This window comes from Nycticebus coucang, chromosome 10 (assembly GCF_027406575.1).
Source record: "Nycticebus coucang isolate mNycCou1 chromosome 10, mNycCou1.pri, whole genome shotgun sequence".
NCBI lineage: Eukaryota > Metazoa > Chordata > Mammalia > Primates > Lorisidae > Nycticebus > Nycticebus coucang.
The window spans coordinates 1,986,416-2,011,508 of record NC_069789.1 but is presented as its reverse complement, the minus strand read 5'-3'; the positions used below and the strand labels follow the sequence as shown (position 1 = coordinate 2,011,508).

The 25,093-nt window shown below is 36.6% G+C and overlaps 1 protein-coding gene across 2 annotated transcripts in view; it reads right to left on the bottom strand.

Moving 5' to 3' along the window:
* TECRL (trans-2,3-enoyl-CoA reductase like) overlaps positions 1-20,879 on the bottom strand; it is a 71,424-nt gene extending 50,545 nt beyond the window's left edge. For both annotated transcript variants that reach the window (XM_053606760.1, XM_053606762.1), the window contains exons 1-2: positions 20,629-20,879; positions 8,436-8,487 (exon numbers count right to left, since the gene is read on the bottom strand). In XM_053606760.1, the coding sequence (XP_053462735.1) occupies positions 8,436-8,487; positions 20,629-20,862 (286 nt within the window). In that variant the 5' untranslated portion in view covers positions 20,863-20,879. The remainder of the gene's footprint in view (positions 1-8,435; positions 8,488-20,628) is intronic.
* Positions 20,880-25,093: the final 4,214 nt, after the last annotated feature.

Sequence of the window (25,093 nt, the reverse complement as noted above, 5' to 3'; positions counted from 1 at the left end):
TTCTTATCACTCGGTCCTCCTTTCTTTCATCCCTTTTTTGCTCTTCAACCTTCTCACAATTCTGGTCCTGTAACCCTTAGTCCACAGTCACAAGAACTTAAAGAGCAACAGGAAGTGAAAGGAAAATTAGGGCAAGGAAACAGATAAAAGAAATCACTCATGAGGAAGAATCAGCAGAAAACTCCAGGCAACATGAAGAACCAGCCCAGAACAATCCCACCAAGGGACCATGAGGTAGCTACTGCAGATGATTTCACCTATAAAGAATTGTTAGGAATGACAGAAAGGGAATTTAGAGTATACATGTTGAAAACAATGAAAGAAATGATGGAAACAATGAAGGAAACTGCTAATAAAGTGGAAAATAACCAAAAGGAAATCCAAAAACAGAATCAGAGATGAATGATATGAAGAATATAAAAAGAATATAGCAGAGCTGAAGGAACTGAAACAGTCAATTAGAGAACTTAAAGATGCAATGGAAAGTATCAGCAACAGGTTAGACCATGCAGAAGAAAGAACTTCAGAGGTAGAAGACAAAGTTCTTGAGATAACTCAGATAGTAAAAGGGGCAGAAAAGAAGAGAGAGAAAGCAGAACGTTCACTGTCAGAATTATGGGATTTTATGAAGCATTCCAACATATGAGTTATAGGAATTCCAGAAGGGGAAGAAGAATGCCCCAGAGGAATGGAAGCCATACTAGAGAATATTATAAAAGAAAACTTCCCAAATATCATCACAGATTCTGACACACTGTTTTCAGAGGGCTATCGGACCCCAGGTCGCCTCAACTCTAACCGAGCTTCTCCAAGACACATTGGGATGAACCTGTCCAAAGTCAAGACAAAAGAAAAGATTCTACAAGCTGCCAGGAGTAAGCGCCAGTTGACCTACAGGGGCAAATCCATCAAAGTGACCACAGACTTCTCTAATGAAACTTTCCAAGCAAGAAGACAATGGTCATCTACCTTTAATCTACTTAAACAGAACAATTTCCAGCTCAGAATTCTGTACCCTGCTAAGCTAAGCTTCAAAATTGACGGAGAAATCAAATCATTTATGGATATACAAACATTGAGGAAATTTGCCATAACAAGACCAGCTCTACAGGAAATACTTCAACCTGTTCTGCACACTGACCACCACAATGGATCAGCAGCAAAGTAAGAACTCAGAAATTAAAGGACAGAACCTAACCTCCACACTGATGCAAAAGATAAAACTAAGCAATGGACTCTCACAAAATAAGACGAATAGAATACTACCACACTTATCAATTATCTCAATAAATGTTAATGGCTTGAATTCCCCACTGAAGAGACATAGATTGGCTGACTGGATTAAAAAACACAAGCCATCCATTTGCTGTCTGCAAGAAACACGCCTGGCTTCAAAAGAGAAATTAAAGGTTCGAGTCAAGGGTTGGAAGACAATTTTTCAGGCAAATGGAATTCAGAAGAAAAGAGGAGTTGCAATCTTATTTTCAGATACATGTGCATTTAAAGCAACTAAAGTCAAAAAAGACAAAGATGGTCACTTTATATTGGTCAAGGGAAAACTACAACAAGAAGACATTTCAATTCTAAATATTTATGCACCCAATTTTAATGCTCCCAGATTCTTGAAACAGACCTTACTCAATCTGAGCAATATGATATCTGATAATACCATAATAACAGGGGATTTTAACACTCCTCTTACAGAGCTGGAAAGATCCTCTAAACAGAAATTAAACAAAGATATAAGAGATTTAAATGAGACCCTAGAACAACTGTGCTTGATAGATGCATATAGAACACTCCACCCCAAAGATAAAGAATATACATTCTTCTCATCACCCCATGGAACATTCTCCAAAATTGATCATATCCTGGGACACAAAACAAATATCAACAGAATCAAAAGAATTGAAATTTTACCTTGTATCTTCTCAGACCATAAGGCACTAAAGATGGAACTCAACTCTAACAAAAATGCTCGACCCCACCCAAAGGCATGGAAATTAAACAATCTTCTGTTGAATAACAGATGGGTGCAGGAAGAAATAAAACAGGAAATCATTAACTTCCTTGAGCATAACAACAATGAAGACACAAGCTACCAAAACCTGTGGGATACTGCAAAAGCAGTTTTGAGAGGAAAATTCATCGCTTTAGATGCCTACATTCAAAAAAACAGAAAGAGAGCACATCAACAATCTCACAAGAGATCTTATGGAATTGGAAAAAGAAGAACAATCTAAGCCTAAACTCAGTAGAAGAAAAGATATATCCAAAATCAAATCAGAGATCAATGAAATTGAAAACAAAAGAATCATTCAGAAAATTAATGAAAAAAGGAGTTTGTTTTTTGAAAAAATAAATAAAATAGATAAACCATTGGCCAGACTAACGAGGAATAGAAAAGTAAAATCCCTAGTAACCTCAATCAGAAATGATAAAGGGGAAATAACAACTAATCCCACAGAGATACAAGAGATCCCACAGAGATACAAGAGATCATCTCTGAGTACTACCAGCTATGCCCAGAAATTTGACAATGTGAAGCAAATGGATCAATATTTGGAATCACACCCTCCCCCTAGACTCAGCCAGGAAGAAATAGAGCTCCTGAACAGACCAATTTCAAGCACTGAGATCAAAGAAACAATAAAAAATCTTCCAACCAAAAAATGCCCTGGACCAGATGGCCTCATTCCAGAATTCTATCAAACCTTCAAGGAAGAGCTTATTCCTGTACTGCAGAAATTATTCCAAAAAATTGAGGAAGAAGGAATCTTCCTCAACACATTCTACGAAGCAAACATCACCCTGATACCAAAACCAGGAAAAGACCCAAACAAAAAGGAGAATTTCAGACCAATCTCACTCATGAATATAGACGCAAAAATTCTCAACAAAATCCTAGCCAATAGATTACAGCTTATCATGAAAAAAGTCATTCATCATGATCAAGTAGGCTTCATCCCAGGGATGCAAGGCTGGTTTAACATACGCAAGTCCATAAACGTTATCCACCATATTAACAGAGGCAAAAATAAAGATCACATGATCCTCTCTAGATGCAGAAAAAGCATTTGATAAAATCCAGCATCCTTTTCTAATTAGAACACTGAAGAGTATAGGCATAGTTGGCACATTTCTAAAACTGATTGAAGCTATCTATGACAAACCCACAGCCAATATTTTACTGAATGGAGTAAAACTCAAAGCTTTTCCTCTTAGAACTGGAACCAGACAAGGTTGTCCTCTGTCACCTTTACTATTCAATGTAGTGCTGGAAGTTCTAGCCAATACAATAAGGCAAGACAAGGAAATAAAGGTAATCCAAATGGGAGCAGAGGAGGTCAAACTCTCCCTCTTTGCTGATGACATGATCTTATACTTAGAGAACCCCCAAAGACTCAACCACAAGACTCCTACAAGTCATCAAAAAATACAGTAATATTTCAGGATATAAAATCAATGTCCACAAGTCCGTAGCCTTTGTATACACCAATAACAGTCAAGATGAGAAGCTAATTAAGGACACAACTCCCTTCACCATAGTTTCAAAGAAAATGAAATATCTAGGAATATACCTAATGAAGGAGGTGAAGGACCTCTATAAAGAAAACTATGAAATCCTCAGAAAGGAAATAGCAGAGGATATTAACAAATGGAAGAACATACCGTGCTCATGGATGGGAAGAATCAACATTGTTAAAATGTCTATACTTCCCAAAGCAATCTACCTATTCAATGCCAACATCAAAATACCAACATCGTACTTTCAAGATTTGGAAAAAATGATTCTGTGTTTTGTATGGAACCGGAAAAAAACCCGTATAGCTAAGGCAGTTCTTTGTAACAAAAATAAAGCTGGGGGCATCAGCATACCAGATTTTAGTCTGTACTACAAAGCCATAGTGCTCAAGACAGCATGGTACTGGCACAAAAACAGAGACATAGACACTTGGAATCAAATTGAAAACCAAGAAATGAAACTAACATCTTACAACCACCTAATCTTTGATAAACCAAACAAGAACATACCTTGGGGGAAAGACTCCCTATTCAATAAATGATGTTGGGAGAACTGGATGTCTACATGTAAAAGACTGAAACTGGACACACACCTTTCCCCACTCACAAAAATTGATTCAAGATGGATAAAGGACTTAAATTTAAGGCATGAAACAATAAAAATCCTCCAAGAAAGCATAGGAAAAACACTGGAAGATATTGGCCTGGGGAAAGACTTCATGAAGAAGACTGCCATGGCAATTGCAACAACAACAAAAATAAACAAATGGGACTTCATTAAACTGAAAAGCTTCTGTACAGCTAAGGAGACAATAACCAAAGCAAAGAGACAACCTACACAATGAGAAAGGATATTTGCATATTTTCAATCAGACAAAAGCTTGATAACTAGGACCTATAGAGAACTCAAATTAATCCACGTGAAAAAAGCCAACAATCCCATATATCAATGGGCAAGAGACATGAATAGAACTTTCTCTAAAGACGGTAGACGAATGGCTAACAAACATATGAAAAAATGTTCATCATCTCTATATATTAGAGAAATGCAGATCAAAACAGCCCTGAGATATCATCTAACCCCAGTGAGAATGGCCCACATTACAAAATCTCAAAACTGCAGATGCTGGCGTGGATGTGGAGAGAAGGGAACACTTTTACACTGCTGGTGGGACTGCAAACTAGTACAACCTTTCTGGAAGGAAGTATGGAGAAACCTCAAAGCACTCAAGCTAGACCTCCCATTTGATCCTGCAATCCCATTACTGGGCATCTACCCAGAAGGAAAGAAATCCTTTTATCATAAGGACTCTTGTGCTAGACTGTTTACTGCAGCTCAATTTACAATTGCCAAAATGTGGAAACAGCCTAAATGCCCACCAACCCAGGAATGGATTAACAAGCCATGGTATATGTGTACCATGGAATACTATTCAGCCATTAAAAAAAATGGAGACTTTACATCCTTCGTATTAACCTGGATGGATGTGGAAGACATTATTCTTAGTAAAGCATCACAAGAATGGAGAAGCATGAATCCTATGTACTCAATTTTGATATGAGGACAATTAATGACAATTAAGGTTATGGGGGGGGAGTAGAAAGAGGGACGGAGGGAGGTGTGTGGGGCCTTGGTGTGTGTCACACTTTATGGGGGCAAGACATGATTGCAAGAGGGATCATGCAATTGCATGATCTAACAATTGTAATCAGTGTAACCTGGCTTATTGTACCCTCAATGAATCCCAAACAATAAAAAAAAAAAAAAGACACGTGGAAGACTTGTAGCTGTGTGCGCAGACAGGTACGTAATTTATGGTACCGTCAGTATTTCTTCTTTATGAAAACCATTTCTCTCTCTGTCTTTGCCCTTAGCAGCCAGTGTATTTACTGTGGTCTCCTCGTCTTTCTATAGTTTTACTTCTCTGATTTGCTTTGATGTCACTAGGCTAATGTAAAAGATGACTCTCAAAACAAGCAGAACTAAAAAATTAAGAACCTTGGAAGAACATGAAGGTCGTTATTACACAGAAAGAAAAATAGCAGTGAAGAAGACACGAAAATAGAACCAAGAAAAATGGAAAGCGGACACAAGTCAGAGACCAATTGGGAAGGGTGCTTATCAACATCAGTAGTCAGGACCCCTGAGAAAACTCGGGACAGAGATAAAAGACGGGGCATGTGAGGACATTGCTGCCTCGAGGAAACACAATCTCCTGATAAAGAGGTTTGTTTTTTTTCTTTGCTTTCTGAGATTAAATCCCTGTTACAACACAGGAACCTGAAAAAAAGCTCAGAAATGGCATAAAAACTTAATGTGGTGTTGTAACATAGTTTGTGAATGTTTGACAATTGTAGCTTTATAGGAATGTGATTAATCCCTTCAGTACGTATTTATGTATTTGAATATGTATTCAATGTTATCTACTTTTAAATATGCTAGAAAGAGATTTTAAGGAACTAAACATACCTTTTTTTTTTTTTAGCACTGTCAAATGGTCACAAGTTTTCAGCGTTAGCAATATTTTTACAATTGAGCAAACACATTAAATATAATATTCCACTGAACTGACTTCTGAAAGTGGGAGTAATTTTGAGAAAATGGATAAGATCACAATTTATGCAAAGCTGTTAAACACTTACAACTGTGCTTACAAAGGAGAGTGAAATAATACTTGTCGATAAAGCTATAAGCCTTGATCTAGCAATTAAAACGATCTGTAGTATTTTGAAATGGCCAATTTTCTAATTTTCCATATCTGCCAAGGGTAATTTCTAGAATTTTTTATAAGTCTACTAATTTCACCATTCTAGCGGGCTCTGAATCACATAACATAGAAATCAAGAAATTCTAGCTTTTAAGTTTTAAGTTTCCCTATAATTGTGACATGTCTATGTTGGACACAAATTATTGCAAAAATAATTATACTCTTTAGCAAGGTGACTGCACATTCTTTTGAACAGAGAGGAGCTTTCATGCATGTAGTCATTTTCCAATACTAGAAATAATATATTTATGATGTCAATACTGTTTAGAATATATTTTTTGTTGTGTCCTTCTATTTCATAGTAAAAAAAATAATTTTCACATGTCTTCTTACTTATTGCTACAATATAAATGATCTGAAGCCACTTGATTACATGGAGTTGGTCCATGCATTTTCAAAGATGGCATTTGAAGCACTTGTTTAATAAGATCCATGCTTATGCTAAGATAAAAATAACTCAGAAGAAATGCATTTAAAATAGAAGTAAACTCAGGCAGCACCTGTGGCTCTAAGGAGTAGGGCGCCGTCCCCATATACCGGAGATGGTGGGTTCAAACCCGGCCCCGGCAAAAAAAATGCAAAAAAAGTAAAATAAAATTGAAGTCAACTGGAAAGGAATCATCAGGGTAACATGGCTCACAAAGATTGTGTGGTTAAAATACAGGAAATTTAATAATTATGCCTAAAGCTAGAATATCCATCCATGAGAGATGCGTACACTTGGCTTATTTCTCTTTTTCTCCTAGTATGATGCCTTTCCAGCATACCCAAATCCTACATGGCTTTGTTTTTTTTAATTAACATTTTTAATTATTATATGTACATATAATTGTATACTGTTATGAGGTACATGTGATGTTTTGAAATAGAAATGCAATGTGTAATGATCATATCAGGATACCTGAGGGGTACTTTATGGTAAAATATCAGAACTTATCCTCCTTAAGAATTTTACTGGGCAAGCATATTTCAGACGATTCAATTACCTCCTGTACATGCTATTGTATTATAAATTCTAAATAGATGGCTCCCAAAATGTTCACAAGTTTTTGGTACATTTCAAACATTTGAAATTTATTTCTATATTCTTCCGATGTCTAGTTTGACACTGCTTTTGGATGGTTGATAGCACATGATCTTCCTTTACTGAATTAGTCCCTACTCCAGCATAATACAGCATTTCAGAAAGTAGTTAGTTAACATTCTATGTTCTTCCTAAAAGAAAATAATGCAAAAGTAGTACTTTTTTTACGCTCAGGGACTAATAACTCATTTAATGCATTAAGTTTTGATTTTTAAGATTATTTTTACAAAATAAACACTGTTCAACCAAATAAAAAAGTATTAAAAATGCCTCCTAGCTATACCTTTAAAATATACTATACCAAGAGTGAATCTTAGTGTAAAGTATGGAATTTAGGTTATTCTGATGCTCCAGCAGATACGCGTTAACTGTAACACATGTGTCACTCTGCGAGGGATGTTCATCATCATCATAGGAAAGGCTATGCAAGTGTCGGGGCGCACGGTATATCAGAAAACCTCTGTACTTCTGTTATTTCTGTAAACTAAAAACTGCATATCCTCCAGAAATTATAAACATTGTTAATATATTTAACATCGGGGTAAACGGTATTGAAAAAGTGTATAAATAAAAATTGAATTGAAATATGCTAAGTCTAAACATGTGTAAATAAATCATCATAGGATATTTTACTATGGTAAATTTAGCTACCAATAAAATTAAACTTTATAATTTAAATGTATTAAGAATTTCTATAGGAATGAAATTTGACCACTGTAAATACTATAAGTAAGAATACACTTAGTATTTTGTTCAAATAGAAGTATTTATATCAATTAATACTTTTGACATATAGGTAGTTTACAGTTAGAATAGAAGAAACCTCAAATATGAACTAAAAATAACTTTGTGAGAAATCAAACAAAATGGAGATTAAAGAATTTATTATAAAGTTAGATGTGATATTATATATGGTCAAGATTAACCATAATTTTACCTATGAGTTCTATGTAAAAATATGGTTTCCATATACTCTTTACACCAACATATTCCAGATAAAATCTAATTATTTTGAAAAAACACCATATTATACATGCTAAATGATACGTAAAACTTACATGCTTTGTGAAATTTCTGTTTAACATCATGAATGGTGGATGTTTGTGTCACCTGAAAAGGGAAAGAAAATAGAATTATAAGGAAAAAGTATAAATTTCTTTTCTACAATTTAATAAAAAAAGTTAATATATTTCAATTATAAAATTCCTACAAAAGAGTCATTTTGTATTTTGTTTAGCTTTTTGTTTTATATTTCATTTGTAATTATTCGGTTTAAATGACAATTGTATACATTTTGGGAGAATATACGATGTTCTCATACTAGCAAATATTATTTTCATTAACTTGAAATAGTACAGTCATTAACAGTATAGCTTTTTAAAAAATTATATTTGCATGTAGAAGTAATGGTGTTATTATGTGGATCCAAAAATAATTTTAATCCAGAAATTCTTCTGCTTGCCCTAGTCTATTATTGAAGCTCTTGCTTATATTTTTGTTTCATTCATTGTACACTATATTCTTCAGTTCCAGGAGTTTGTTGATTATACCTAGTTCTTTTTTTATTATTATTATTAAATCATAGCTGTGTACATTCATGCGATCATGGGGCACCACACACTGGTTTCATAGACTGTTTGACACATTTTCATCACACTGGTTAACATAGCCTTCCTGGCATTTTCTTAGTTACTGTGCTAAGACATTTACATTCCACATTTACCAAGTTTCACATGTACCCTTGTAAGATGCACCGCTGGTGTAATCCCACCAATCCCCCTCCCTCCGCCCCCCTCCTCCTCCCTCCCCTCCCTTTCCCCCTTCCCTATATTCTTAGGTTATAACTGGGTTATAGCTTTCATGTGAAAGCCATAAATTAGTTTCATAGTAGGGCTGAGTACATTGAATACTTTTCTTCCATTCTTGAGATACTTTACTAAGAAGAATATGTTCCAGCTCCATCCATGTAAACATGAAAGAGGTAAAATTTCTCACTCAGATGGTGAGCTGTTTGATTTCTTTTATTGTTTATCTGCCTTCTTTTGCATCTCACTGAGCTTCTTTAATTCATTATTATGAATTACTTTTTCAGACAGCTCAGAGATTTCCTTTTGGGTTAATTGTACCCCCAGGCCCCTGGAGAGTGGGCTCACATTCCAGCAGTGGTGGCAAGTGGGGTCCACCTATCCTTGGGCATATTGATAGCACACGATGTTGGTGGTGGGTGGAGGGTAGAGTGGGCATTAGAGGTAAGAGGGGCAGAGCAGGAAGAATGGGTCAGCCCTCTACTTTCAGATGGTGTGCACATAAGCAGGTGGCTTGGTGGCCACGTGGTCCTGCCCTCAGACCCCTCCAGAGGTGTGTGTGGGGACCAGCTGTGGCAGGCAGGATGCATCAATCCCCAGGCACACTTGGGCAGCGGGGGCAAAGGCAGGGGGGCCTGGGATGGTGTGCAGGTGGGCTGGGGGTCCTGTTTTCAACCCTTGTAAGGAGCATAAAAGTTCAGGGGCCTTTCTGCTGAGGGCAGCAGGGTTGCAGTCAGCGGCAGGGTCCCAGGCAGGCTTTCCGGCTCAGGAGAGCTTGCCCTCCAGCTCGGCTGCCTTTGTTCTGGGCCAGCACGCCTGCTGTGCTGTGCTGCCCCTTCCGGCTGGAGGGCCCTAGGAGACAGGCTGGCTCTGTCCATCCAGCCTGCTCAGGGACCTCAGCTTTCCAGGGGGTGGGAGTGGGAGGTGTCAGCAGGGGCCCAGGGGTGTGGTGACACAGGGGTTATTGGGCCCCAGGACAGGATGAGAGTTTTGATATGTTGTTGAATTTATAAGCTAATATTTTTGAGCATTTTTGCATCTGCATTTTATTTCTGAGTATTTGGGCTTATACATTTCTTAGAGGTCTTCATTCACTTTTCTTTTTTTGCAGTTTCTTTTTTCTTTGGCCGGGGCCGGGTTTGAACCTGCCACCTCTGGTATACGGGGCGGCGCCCTACCCCTTTGAGCCACAGGCGCCGCCCTCTTCAGTCCCTTTTCTTGTGAGGTGCTGACTGTGTTTGATGTTATGCCTATACTGGCCTTGTGGATACTCCCTCGCTATTGTCTCCAGAAAAATACTGTAGAGATTTGGTGTAATTTCTTCCCAATTCTTCCATCTGAGTGTGCTGCTACTGTTTGACAGATTATTAATTATGGATTCAATTTCTTTAAAACACCCAGTCATTTTTTTTTTCTTTTTTTGCAGTTTTTGTCCACGGCTGGATTTGAACCTGCCACCTCTGCTCTATGGGGCTGGCGCCTACTCCTTGAGCCACAGGCACCACCCAAAACACCAGTCATTTTTAAATGACCATCCAAAATATCTATTTCTTCTTGTGTGAATTTGACAGGTTGTGTTCTTCAAGGAATTGATTGGTACCTTTCAATGAAATGTAAACACTTAGGAACATATAGTTATTATTCTTTTTCCTTTCAATATCTGTGGGAACTGTAGTGATGCCCCTTCTTTTATTTCTGATATTAGAAATTTGTATTTTTTCTCTTTTTAATCCTTAGTTGTCTTGCTGGGTTATCAATTATACTGATCTCTTCAAAGAATCTGTTTTTGTTTTTATTTTTGATTTCAATGATCACTGCTCTAATTCTTATTTTTCTTCTACTTACTTTGTGGTTAATTTGCTTTTTGTTTGTTTGTTTGTTTCTTTCTTTTTTTTTGTAGAGACAGACCCCGCCCTCTGGTATAGAGTGCCATGACATCACACAGCTCACAGCAACCTCTAACTCTTGGGCTTACGCGATTCTCTTGCCTCAGCCTCCCAAGCAGCTGGGACTACAGGTGCCCGCCACAACCCCCGGCTGCTTTTTGTTGCAGTTTGGCCAGGGCTGGGTTTGAACCTGCCACCCTCGGTATATGGGGCCGGCGCCCTACTCACTGAGCCACAGGAGCCACTCTGTTTGTTTCTTAATGTAGAAACTTGCATGGCTATTTTAGATCTTTCTTTTTTTCTGATACATGCATTTAATGTAATAACGTTCCCTGCAAACACAGCTTTTGCTGTATATCACAAATTTTGATAAACTGAGGGGTTTTTTTAATCACTTCATGTTTTAACTTTCCTTGAAATTTCCGATTCCTCTGTTGTGCTTTTTAGAAGTGTGTTGCTTAATCTCTAAGTATTTTGCTATTTTCTAACTATCCTTTGATTATCTATTCTTACTTTAATTCCACTGTAGTCAGAGATGTCCCAGGATTTCTATTCTTTCAAATTTGTTTAAGTGTGTTTCATTGCCCAGGTAGTACTTATTTTTGAAGTTTCATTTTGTTTGTAAATCTCCTTGGAGAGAAACCTTGGTCTGTCGTCCATTCATTTACCTTTTTATTTCTACTTATATTGAAGTAAAATATGTATCAGCTTTAATTTTTTATTTGAAAAAATAAACTCAAGTTTCAAATACTTTATAAAAATAAAACTTTCAGTATATCTGAAACTTTAATGTTTTATTTTAAAAAATAAACTCGTTTCAAATACTTTATAAAAATAAAACTGAAACTAATTGTAATTCCCACACATATTTAACCTTAATATTCGTGATACCCACTATTTGCTTTTAAAAGATGCATAATGCAATTAAACTGAATTTCAGCTCTGCTTATAGGCATAGTTATTATATATAAAATCTTAAATGTGTGATTTGTTCCCTGGATTACCCAAGATATCCCATATTCTAAGGAAATAAGTTATCATAGATAACTAGTTTTCTAAAATAGAAGGATTGTATCAGCTTCTTTAAGCATCGAGTATTTTAATCTTTTCAATCTGAATACTCTTCCCCATTAAATACTTTATATACCCTGCTCCACTACAACTTGTTCATAGAAAATAAGGTTACTTTAGTAAATAGTCTATTCTTCATCTTTATTTCTTTAGAAAGTGATGCGGATTGATGTTGTACTTGGATTCTTAGCATGTTTTAGCCAATGGAACATGGACAGGAAAGAAAGTGTATCTGTTTTAGTCCAAGGGCTTAAAAGGCAGTTCACACCTGTCCAGGAACCAAACCTCTACAGGACGGGCACATGTTCTCCCAGCTGGTTCTTATATTTTGCCTGTTACAAGTTTCACTTATTACACCTGGTAGTCCTATGTAAAAACAACTTACTATTTAACAAGAGTGCTGATCTGATTCACACCCATGATTTCAAATGCTACGTATTTTCATCCTCCCAAACATACATCTCCAATACCGACTTGTTTTCGTGGTTGCATCTTACACACGCCACCGCAGCCACAACTGAACACTGTGCGTGCTGAGCCACGAGCTGCCACAACTCCTCTGATCACACTGAACTCTGTTTTACAAATTAGAATTTTTATATCAACTATGACAATTCAGTTTTATTTTCCAGGAAATCTCAGAGTTCTATTATTCAACCTCATATTTTTAGAATCAACTCCCTTTGGCTGCAGTTTATATTCAATGTCATTCCTTAGAAGTTCTAGTATAAATCAGGCACTCAACATCTATGGAAGAAAATAACACACAGTGAAGAGAGATGGTGAGCTTCACAGAGTCCATTTGTTGAATTGCCTTCTACAAATACTTAAATAGTTTGTAAATAAGACATACATTTTTAAAGAAAGGTTTGGGCTTTTAATACACAGGCATATATTTAATGAGAAATATTTTACAATGATATATTCATAGAAGAATAACTGTTTCCCTTTGTTGTATGTTTTTTGTAAGGATTGAAAGATTTTTAATTTTTTTTTTTTAGACTAGTCAAGTGCAGTAGTGAGAAGGGGGGAAAGAGTTGAACAAGAAGCTCAATCTGTAACGGACTGTGAACAGTCAAGGGAGATCACTCACTATCTTCGGACCAGCAAGGATTGAAAGAGTTCTAATAATGAGCTGACAAAATCACAAAAGCTGTCCTTAATTCCAGTGTAATTGAATGCATGTGCTAGCAGAGTCTAGGTAGTGCCACAAAATTCAGTGTTCTGAAATAGCCCATGTTGATTTTCCACACGACCTCCACGTATCTGCAGACCTCCCAGACTGGCAGGTGTCTCTGCTCTGCATTAGCCTCACTGCAGATCAACACTGACAAACAGACGTCTGCAACACAGCAAGACTCAGTGCAGAGGAAAAAATAAAATAAAAATGTGTAAATTAAGTTAGATTCTTAAGCTTCCAACTAGTAATAAATGCATGCCTTCACTTCTAGCTCCCAGCACGAAACGGGAGGGGGGTCCGGGGAATCCCACCATGCTCTGGTGTGAGACCCAAATAAAAGATCTTAATACAAACATTAAATTTCCCAGAGTCTACTCTTCAGACATTCAAACATTTGGCCCAATATCCTTTATATTTCAGAATACACACGCTCCGTCTTCACGGAAGCACCTCAAAGCTCTTTCTAACCATGTGTGGTACTCAAAGCCCAGAGGCCCCGGGTGATGTAAGGTACACCTGTTTAACCTGGTTAACAGACTGGGAGAGCAGAGAGCAAGTTAAAAGAGTTTAAGTTGCTCTCTGCTCTCCCAGAGCCCACTTCCTCCCCAAGGTATCATGAAGACAACAACTATTTTAAAACTCATAAAGACATAGTATTTTTTTAGTCCAGACTTAAACAGAGAGATACTTTGATAATAAGACTGTGTGTTTTTTCTGTCAGCTCCACCTGCCCATTTCTCCTAAAATCCATTGCTAAAGTCTCCGATAGCAACACAAAGGTACTATCAGTGATTTCCAACCAGTGTGCCATGGAGCTTAGGTGTGCCGCTAAAGTCTTTAAAGACTATTAATTAAATTACTTTCCAAAGAAGTCCAAAGCACAGCAATTATATTTATTATATATTATATATATATAATTACTCTTTTTTTTTTGAAATTGACATAATTTAAATGTGCCAAAGTAGTTTAAACTATAGGTTCCCATGTGCTGCAAGATAAAAAAGGTTTGAATACAAATATTCAAACCTTTGTATTTTGAAAGGGCTGCACTTGTGGCTCAAAGGAGCAGGGTGCCAGCCCCATATGCCGGAGGTGGTGGGTTCAAACCTGGCCCCAGCTAAAAACTGCAAAAAAAAACCAAAAAAAACAAAGAATTGAAAACTCTGGTACTATGGACAGATGTTTACATCCTCCTCTTCTAGATCACCAACTTCTTTAGGCCCATGCTATACTCAATAACTCACTCTAGGCTACACTTTCATAAAATACCTTTTCATGGTGAATTTTCATATTTCCCTCTACTGTTTACGTCACTACCCACCAATGAATCATTAATACATTGGCACATTATTTAACTATTTCTTGCAGCAGCATCTCATTTTTAGTACCAAGGTGCATGCTAGTCAGGAAAGTATACGTTATACTTGGTGAAGGAGCAGATCCTCACATCCTAGAGTCTCCTTGATAAACACACTGCCTGTCCCTCATGGCCTCATTCTTTTCCCATTATCCAAATTTGGGACACAAGCTGCTGGTACACCCAACACCCAGAGGACTATTGACATTTAAACTAGAGGCAATTGGAAAGTTTTCAAAATCCACCCAATATAAATCTTTGGTATAAAAATGATATATATCACAATTTATATTTCCTTCTTTGCAAAAGCACACTCATGTTCACACCTAATTCCAAAAGGATAGAGAAATGTGATTTAGGACTGCAAAGACCGTCCCCCTATATAGGAAGAAAAATATTGCTCCTGATTTACCCGTTACAAATCTGCAATCACAGAATTTTTTAGGTGGAAAATTCTGTGGAAATAATAAGATACTAATTCTATAACATCTTATTTGTAGAATGGATTAATTTACTCTAGTTATACAACATTCCTAAGGACACTGAAAATTGGAAAAAAAGAGGATATTTTCACTTATTAAAATATGTGAGATCAGACTTAGTATCCATAGTTTTCTCATTTTTCTTCTGTGTTGAATGCATACACTTTCTGAAAGAAAAAACATATTACTATAGTCAATCTAATATAAGCAATGTTTGTGTAACCTATTATGAATATATCTGGGAATTAGGGGCCAAAAGAAGAATTATTAAAATTCCTTGTAGAGAAACAACTGACTTATATGAGGCTTGATTTATATTTTGAGGCTAATTTTTTGATGTCACTATGTAAATTATTATCATATAATTACAATAGACAACATATTGTGATACGTAATTCTAATATAATTATAATATTACATTCAACAAGACCGTACAACGAGATGATTCCCTGCTTTCTCTGTGTCTTAAGTAAGAGTCCATCTTGCATATTATTTTGCTTTCTGGGTAGCTAACTAGCTAAATGTATAATATTACAAACATCACACAGTTCAAACATTGTATGTAGATCTGTATAATGCTGTAGTTACAGCATTCAGGCTCCTCTGTAATGAGGAGATTGGATAAGAAATATAATTCAGTTTTCCCTCCTTCAAAAAAAAAAAAATGTGTGTTCTTTATAATTGACCAAGATATTCTTTTCTTGGGCAAAATATCAAAGAAAGAATTGAGAATGGTCAGCACCTTTGATGTTAAAATATGAAGTCAACTATTTGGTTATAAGAATTATAATGTTATTTGTACCACCAACATGACTTGCTATGTATAATGATCATACAGTCATCATTGCAAATATACATATTTGAAAATGTATATGTAACTGTATTGTATATGTATTTGCAAATGTAAATACACATATGCATATTTGCAATGATGACTGGGACCTCGCCTACTGGGTATATTGCACAGTGTACATGTCAAACATATGACCAGTTGAGTATAAATGTCTAGACACAACAATTGAATAAGTGAGGTGAAGAATATGTTGACCAGTTTGATGTGAACATTCTAGATTGAATATTTAGTCAGCACATTGCATCCCATGAATGCAGTAATGTACACGGAATGCAGTAATGTACACAGTATAATAAAAAAAGAATAAAGCTCTCTCCCTCTCCTCTCTGTCTCTGTCTCTCTCCGTCTCCTTCTCTCCCCTGTCTCTCCCCCCCTTTCCTCTCTCTCTCTTTTCTCCCCCTCTCTCTTTCTTTCCTCACTCCTCCTTGGTGTTGTCCTGCAACATCCCCCCCTCACCAATAAAAACCTTTTGTACAAGCAAAAAAAAAAAAAAAAAAGAATAAAAATTCCCCAGCCATGCAACATGGCAGCCAGCTTAGCCTCATGGTGTAGAAGTGGCAGATGTCACGCCATCCTTCACGCCATCCTCCTCATTGTTGTGTCGCAAGCTTATTTTTGTTTGTTTTTATTTTCATTTAAATATTTACTGAGTACCTATTAGGTACATAAAAATGGAAGGCTCTATGAAATAATGTATTTGTATTTCCGGTGTGATTGAGAAAAAATATGAAAATAAAATATAAATTATTAAAAAAGAGTCAGAAGACAGCTCAGAAAACACTAAAAGATGCCTCAAAGTGATCTGTAATTGTCAAGGACAGAAATGACAGGGTGCAACCATCTACCTTCTTTGGGAGGTGAGTCGCTGACTCCCTTTTAGAGACACACCCATTCCTTGCCTCGCTGTGCTTCACGTTACTGCCCTCCACAGGTACGTGTAGCTGGGTTTTTACAAAATAATTTTTATCAGTCTCTTTTGAAAGTAGAAAAATTAATCATCAGTAAAGTGGTGGAGGACATAGGCGTCCAGAGTGTATTCACCCCACAGCCATGAGTAATGATAGAATTCATGGTTCAAAGCAAGACAGCATTGAAAGAAAATGAATTGTCAGTAAATGTGACAGAAATGAGGGATGCAAATAATCACACTGTTAAGGGGTTTACGTTTTGCTGTTCTGGACAAAAAATATTCTAAAATGACTATTATTGACTTTTAAAGAAATGAATATTATTAAATCCTATAAGTTTGATCAGTTTCAGTGGTTGACGTATACTATATGTTATTTTCTATTACACTGATAGGGATTGGAATTTTTCATCACAGTTGTGAGTGTCCTTGCTAGTTTTGTTACACAATTGATCAATTCACTTATATGAAATATATTTTTTTTTTCAGCAGTTTTTGGCCGGGGCTGGGTTTGAACCCACCACCTTTAGTATATGGGGCCAGCAACCTACTCCTTTGAGCCACAGGCACTGCCCGATATATGGAATATTTTTTTTAAGAATTGTAAAGTAAGCACTTTGCCATTTTTCAAAACAATTTTTCTCATATTTGTTTGCGTTATTCTTTTTAATTAATACAGTATAGAGAAAGAACACTGGGTGATTGATAACAATGCTATCAGTATTAACTAAAATTATACATAGTATTGAGTGCTTAATAAGCATTTGGGACTGTTCCAAGAGTTTTACCTTCATTAAATATCATTTAATGTCATTTATATGTCATTTATAACATATATATCATTTATATATGATATATATATAACATTTATATATCATTTAAATGTCATTTAATTCACATGACATTGCTATGGCTGAAGATATACTTGATTTCCATTTTACAGATGGGAAAACTGTGACGTAAAGCAGTTAATTCATTTATCAAGCTCATGTAGCTAACAAGCTACAGGCAGAATTTAAGTACAAATGGACTATCCAAACCTAGTTCTTAGACACTATGCTGCACTCTGGTGGAGGGTGAGAGTGAAACAGACCAAAAAGTGAAGAAAAATTAATTACTATTTGCTGCTGAACACGTGTTATGTTAAGATCAATACGGAGGGGCACTTCTCAGGAAGCACGTGACGCTGAGTCTCTCACAAGAAGAGAAAACTGAGATTGTGAAGCACAAATATCTTCCAAAAGTCACACAGCTGTTAACTAACATTATGTTTTTTATTTTATTTTATTTTACTTTATTTTTTGAAATTTTGGCCAGGGCTGGGCTTGAAGATGCCACCCCTGGTATACGGGGCTGGGGCCCTACTCCTTGAGCCACAGGTGCCGCCTAACATTATTATTATTTGTTTTTCTTTCTTTCTTTTTTTTGTTTAGAGACAGAGTCTCACTCCATCACCCTCAGTAGAGTGCTGTGGCATCACAGCTCACAGCAACCTCCAGCTCCTGGGCTTAGGCGATTCTCTTGCCTCGGCCTCCCGAGTAGCTGGGACTACAGGCGCCCGCCACAATGCCTGACTATTTTTTTTGTTGCAGTTTGGCTGGGGCCGGGTTTGAACCCGCCACCCTCCGTATACGAGGCCAACACCCTATTCACTGAGCCACAGGCACCACCTAACATTATTTTTTAAAAAAACTTATAAACTATGTATCTATGCTAAATTTCATTTAAATACTTGAACTGTAACCTGGACCATTCGCCTAAATTATGAAGTTATGGAAGTTGTTGTCTTTTCTTTCTTTCTTTCTTTTTTTTTTTTTTAATGACAAAGACCAAAGCAAAGATCATCTACACATTCCCAGAAACACTTTGCTTCAAAGATAAAAGCAAGTAAGTTAATTTAAGGCTCTATTTTTTTACAATTACAAAAAGTATCCGATTTTTCTTTCCATTTTGAAATGAACCATATTTAATTTCACCAATCGAGAGCTCAGGGTCTGTTGCTATTTCTGCTGTTCACATCCTTCTGACCATGTCAAGAGTTAAAAGAACTCTGCTTAAAAATAGCTCTTGAGATAAAGGTAGTTACCTTATCAACAATGTTAGAGTGACAGATTTTTGAAATGTTCTGCAAAACAGGAGCAGCACATTATCCGTATTAATGTCTCGGGATTCTATGTTAGAGTCCCGAAGGACTCCAGTTCACGTTATAACAGTTTTTATTGAACGAATTTTATGAGTAGCAGAGAATGAATTTGGTTTCAACGGCACATGGACTCATATTGACAAATAAACGACTCAATTAGACAGCCAGTGATTCATTGTGTTTTGCTAAAAGCAATTATTAATTAAATTAGATTTTGATTTTCAAGTTCCAATAATCAGTAAGTACAAAGTCAGAAACACCCAAATGCAAAGTAATATTAAATGATTATTTGAAAAACAGTAAAAATGTTTAATGGAAGACTTAAAAGGCAACAACCCAAAAAGACAGGTAATAATTAATTATAAGAAGGCAGAAGTACGGCATGCCTTAAGAGTAAGATCAATTCCCAAATACATTATCTGTTACCTAGATGCAGTAGGCAGTTTAAAATAAATGTGTCTAAAGTTTGAGTTATAGACATAATACACAATTTTGAGTGCAGCATTATTACTAAGATGCACACATCTCTGTCAAGAAGGGCTCAACTACAACTTGAACTTTAGGAAAGAAAACAATGAGCCTTAAATGTTTGTACCCTCACACTAATCTGAAATTTAAATGTATTCATACGATATTTATTAAAATTATAAGAAATGGGAAAGAAAAAATGCAAAGATTATATCTAACAAAAGAACTCAGATATAACGTGATTGTATCTATCAAATCACGTCAATGTATAACTAAATATAGGAATTTTATTTTTAGAACAACATGAGCCTTAATACATCTGTAAAACAAATTAAAGGTGCATTTTATTCACTGTACAAATATCAGTCTTTGTCATAAGTTAAATTCATAATATCTGTGAAATGTAAGAAAAACTGAACATATTTGTAATATGGTATATGCATCTGTACATCTAAAATGCACACACTGTTTTAATTTTCTAACGTAAGAAGTATATATTTTTTATTTCCTTAGTAAAATATCCGTGCATATGAATATTAATTAAGAGCATATTAAACATGACATTATTTTCAGGACCTTTAAGACTGCACTTTTGAAGCATATAAACTTTCACACATAAAAAAGTGAGATGGTAATTCTTAAGACAAGTAATTCAACAAATTCAAAACAGTTTTTTAAATGACTAGATTGTATCATGTGTTATTCAATATTGCGATTAGCAGTTTCTGCAGCTTTTACTACAAATACTATTAAAACTCTCCGAGAATTTGGATACTCAGTAAAGTGAATGACAATTCTGGAGACATATTTCATGCAGGCTAGGAAGTTCAGCTTGAAAATTTTACTTCTGCACAATAATTTGGGAAAACCAAGAGAATCAGAAGTTAATTATTAGCTACCATTTAATTCCTTTAAAGTGAGTATGAAAAGTGCAGGGAATGTCTTCTGGTGGAAGAGTGTGAAAAGTATCTGTCCTGTTCACCGTAAGGTTAAAAGTGAGAAGAGCCTTCATGTACCATCCTGGTAGCATTTAATAAAGTGATCAATAATCTTGGATGCCGATCAGCAACATTTAAATAAGTAAATAAATGTGACTCACTTTATCCACGATGCAGATCTGTTTTCTGGTGTGTGCATCAAGTACTTCAATCTCAAAGTGGGAAGATTTTGAGCGTTTGACGGCTGTCGTTGGACGTAGAGGGCCCACGGAGAGGACAAATCGCGACAAAGAGTGAAAATTTCTCATATCATTCTTCAATAGGGACTGGGTACCTCTCTGGGGAAATAATTCCCTCTTGCGTTCTGAAGCCAGGAGCTTCTGCCTTCTGAACATGGTGTGAATTCCCAGTAGAATCTGTCATGTCAACAGTACGCACAGGCAAGGGCGTCCCTTTTGCACCAGTTAAATACAGTTCACAGACCCCCCCCAAAGGTCAAATGGCATTCCATTCCAAGAGTTCAGTTTTATTTAGCAGGCTTGAACACAATGTCTGATCTTGTTTCTATATATAACACACTATTGTGAAGGGTTGCGCTGTAGAGTATTACTTTACCAACATTTGAATTATTTCTTGCTTTCTTCTTTTATCTCTGCTTCTTAATATGACCACTCTTATCTCAAATTCCAAAGCAAGAATAGACTGAGTGTTTTTATTATCTCTGAACTGTTGGATGCACCTGTCTCCCCACACACACACACACACACATGCTTGCTGTGACATTCACATTCACATTTATTTGTATTTAACACTAGCATACTGGTATTTTTATACTTAAATTATTTTTTAAAAAATCTAGCATGTTATTATATACTATTTTCTAATTACAGATTAATATAAGGTAAAAATGATTAGGTTACAGTGCACAAGGTCAGGATTTACAGCACACCCCGTCTCCATGAAGGGTCGACTACAACTTGAACTTGACCCTATAAACGCAAACAATGTAAACCACTTTTAAATGCCACTAAGGTGAAGCTATCTGTATGTCTAAGTGAGCATTCTAAGATGTGGAATTTATTTACTTCAGTGCTAACTATAAATCCAAGAAACTTAAGACAGCTGTTACACACTAGAGAATGATGAACATTCCCTCCATATAGGGAATAAAAGATGACACTCTGTGAGATCAGGGTAGGTAGACAGCAGTTTTATAACTTAGGGAAGAAGAAATCAACCTTGTCTTAAAATTTAGACACATTCATTGTACTACTCATTTTTTTTTTTTTTTTTTTTTGAGGCAGAGCCTCAAGCTGTTGCCCTGGGTAGAGTGCTGTGGTGTCACAGCTCACAGCAACCTCCAACTCCTGGGCTCAAGCCATTCTCCTGCCTCTGCCTCCCAAGTAGCTGGGACTACAGGTGCTTGCCACAACGCGCGGCTATTTTTTGGTTGCAGTTGTCGTTGTTTGGTAGGCCCCAGCTGGATTCAAACCCGGCAGCTCAGGTGTATGTGGCTGGTGCCTCAGCCGCTTGAGCCACAGGCGCTGAGCCTGTAATACTCATTTTTTACCAATCCACCTTATATTAATAATTATATAGCAGCACTTTGTTCAAATATTAACATATACACTTTCTTCTCTAAAATTACCCTGTCTTTTGTATTTCACCTCTTCCTCATTGATGCTTCCTGGGTTGAAAACAAACTAAATGATTTACTCACACTGTTACTGTCAGGAAGAATAAACCTGAATAGAATATTGACACACAAAAATATTGAAATGCTTCCCCCAACACACACACACAAAAATATATATATATATATATATATATATATATATATATACACACACATACACACACATATATATATATGGGTTTTTTTTGTTTTTTTTGCAGTTCTTGGCCAGGGCTGGGCTTGCACCCACCACCTCCTCATTACTTTGAGCCACAGGCACTGCCTGAGTGACATTATATTTTTAGAGTAAAAACTAATAATGAGGCCTGCTTCAGAAGACGGAGATTCTGTTTTCACTGTAAAATTGCTTTTCCTTGCATATTCTGCCCATACTGTTTTTATGATACACAATGTCATCGTATTATATGATGTAACTTTAGATCAGTAAAACACAGACTCTCCATCCCACAAGCACGCCGCTCAGACCCCCACATCAGTTCTACGCTGCTTTGCATTCGACTTCATGAAGTCTGGCTAATTTTCCAGATACTCTTCCCATTACTAGAACAGTTAATGGCCATTTCTATTGCTTATTATAAATTCTGTGTCTGAAGAGCTTTCAGAAGAGACTCTTCAAAGTCATTGGATATTATTCCGTGGGTTCATACTTAACAAAAACTAAACTTGCCCCCAACAATGTTGCTTGATCATTGTGACATGGTCATGAATTCTATTTTACCGAATGCATTTTTGAGAAACTGGAATAATATGCTTTTCTCATTTTCTATTTAATAATCACATAGACTTTAATTGGAGACTCAGTGTCAGCATGAAACAAATAAATTGACATTTACCAGAAGTTCTTTGTTGCTGTAATTAGTTATACTGTTACCCTGCCTCCGGCAGGTCAAGCTGTGCTTCCGTGCACCGTTGTCAAGAAAATGTCCCAGCGACTGGATTATTTCGGTTATGTCACCATTATAGCAAATACCTAAGTCATGTGCTATGAGATAATACTTGCATTTAATACACAAGGATAGTTCATCAAGAGTTACACTCTTGATTCAAATTCTGCTAATGGATTTCAAAATGTATTTTATAAAGCATATGGGTCTGTATGCATGTTGCAGAGTTTGGAGACTCCCCCAGAGTTTGGAGACATACTATATGCTAGAAAACAAGAGCAAACAAACAGCTCTATTTTTTCGGAATACTATGTATTTCATGTACTTTCCCATAATCTTAGTTGCTTCTGAAAATAATCATGGTTGTAATTGGTTGTAATTTTCATTAATTAGGAATTGATGGCAGCACAAGGCAGTTGATGACATTGAGCTTGGCCTCAGATCTTCTGAGGACAATTTAATGACAACAGGACAAAAAGTATTAGGTTATCAAGAAGGGATTGTCCAATTTCCGTAAGTAATGAGTTTGGAATTTGATGTCTGTATCATTTCACTCTGATACTCACATTTCACATTGGTAGGGCTTGTTTTTGTTTCTTTTCTAGTGAAGGTGCATCCTCATTCTTTGAAACACATGTTCAGATTGTGATTCTCTTTCAAATTCTTTTCTGTAGAGCAATTTGTGTGAATCCAGGGGTGAGTCAAAAATTCGTGTTATTGTTGAACATGGGTTTCATTATGGAACCAAGGCCGTCCAGACAGCTAGGAATATCAATACCTCCATGAAGGGCTTGGGAGGGAGGTGGCTATAGACACACCGCATGTTGATGGTTTGAGAAATGCCATTCTGATGATTGTAATTCTGAATATGAGTCACGTGGGTGACCTGAGACCCGGGTGGATGATGATAACCTGAAAGCTGTAGGGGAAGTGAGTTTGCAGTAAGTTTTGTTGTTACGATTCCAACAATATTAGACTATTTGAAACAAATTGGCAAGGTAAAGAAGCTGATAGATAAGTTCCACATGCATTAAATGCATTTCGGAAGATAAAAGGTCTTGAAGCTTGTCTTTCTTTACTGTCATGACATAAAGGTGAATAATTTCTATACCATGTGGTGAGACGGGATAAGAAATGGATTATTTTTGACAATTGTAAGCTGTTGGCACAGTGGTTGGATAACGATGAAATGCCAAAACATGGTCCAAAACTATATTCTTTAAAAAAACTAACGGTGTCTGTTTGGTGGTCCAGTGCTGGTATCATCTGCTACAGCGTAGACCAGCTAATGATAGCAGATGGTCAACTAATGACATCTGGCCAGCTAATGACAGCAGATGTCAGCTGAAACCAAGAGATGAGGATGCTTGTGATTACGCAGCTGAGGCTGATCACTAAAGAAAGGCCTCTTCTCTCTTAAGACAACACGTCACACAAAACAACGCTGCTCAGATTATAGAAGATGAACGTGGAAACTCTCTATCATCCACCACATCCACCAGACCTTGCACCAACAGATACCACTTCCTCCAGGCTTTGGACCACTCCTTGCAAAGAAAAATATTCAATTCTCAACAAGCGGTGGGAAACACCTTTCACGATTTCATTGCTACTTGGTCTCCAGGCATACACCAGCTGCCATTATGATGGCAAAACTGTGACAATAATTAAATGCATACTTTTATACTTTGATCAATTGCACTGCTCCTTGTTTGAGATATAGTAAAGTTTTGATTTGAAATTGGACATTTTATATTTAATGCTCTAATAGTTCAACCCATATGCTAAACGCTGGAAGATAGGGATGTAAATAAAAATGTTTCTAGGCAAAATAGAGACGTTTTTCTTGTACTGTATGTGTAGAAGTGTCCAGGAGCTGAAGCCTTGACGCTTAGTGAGAGAAGGGACAAGACAGAAAAGGAGGGGTCCCCAGCTCTGATAAACAACCAGATGTCCTGTGAAGTAACAGAAGAAAGACTCTCTTCTTCTAGCAGGGAGGACACCAGCATGTTCACAGGGGGTTCCGTCTTCATAGGCTTCTCCCAG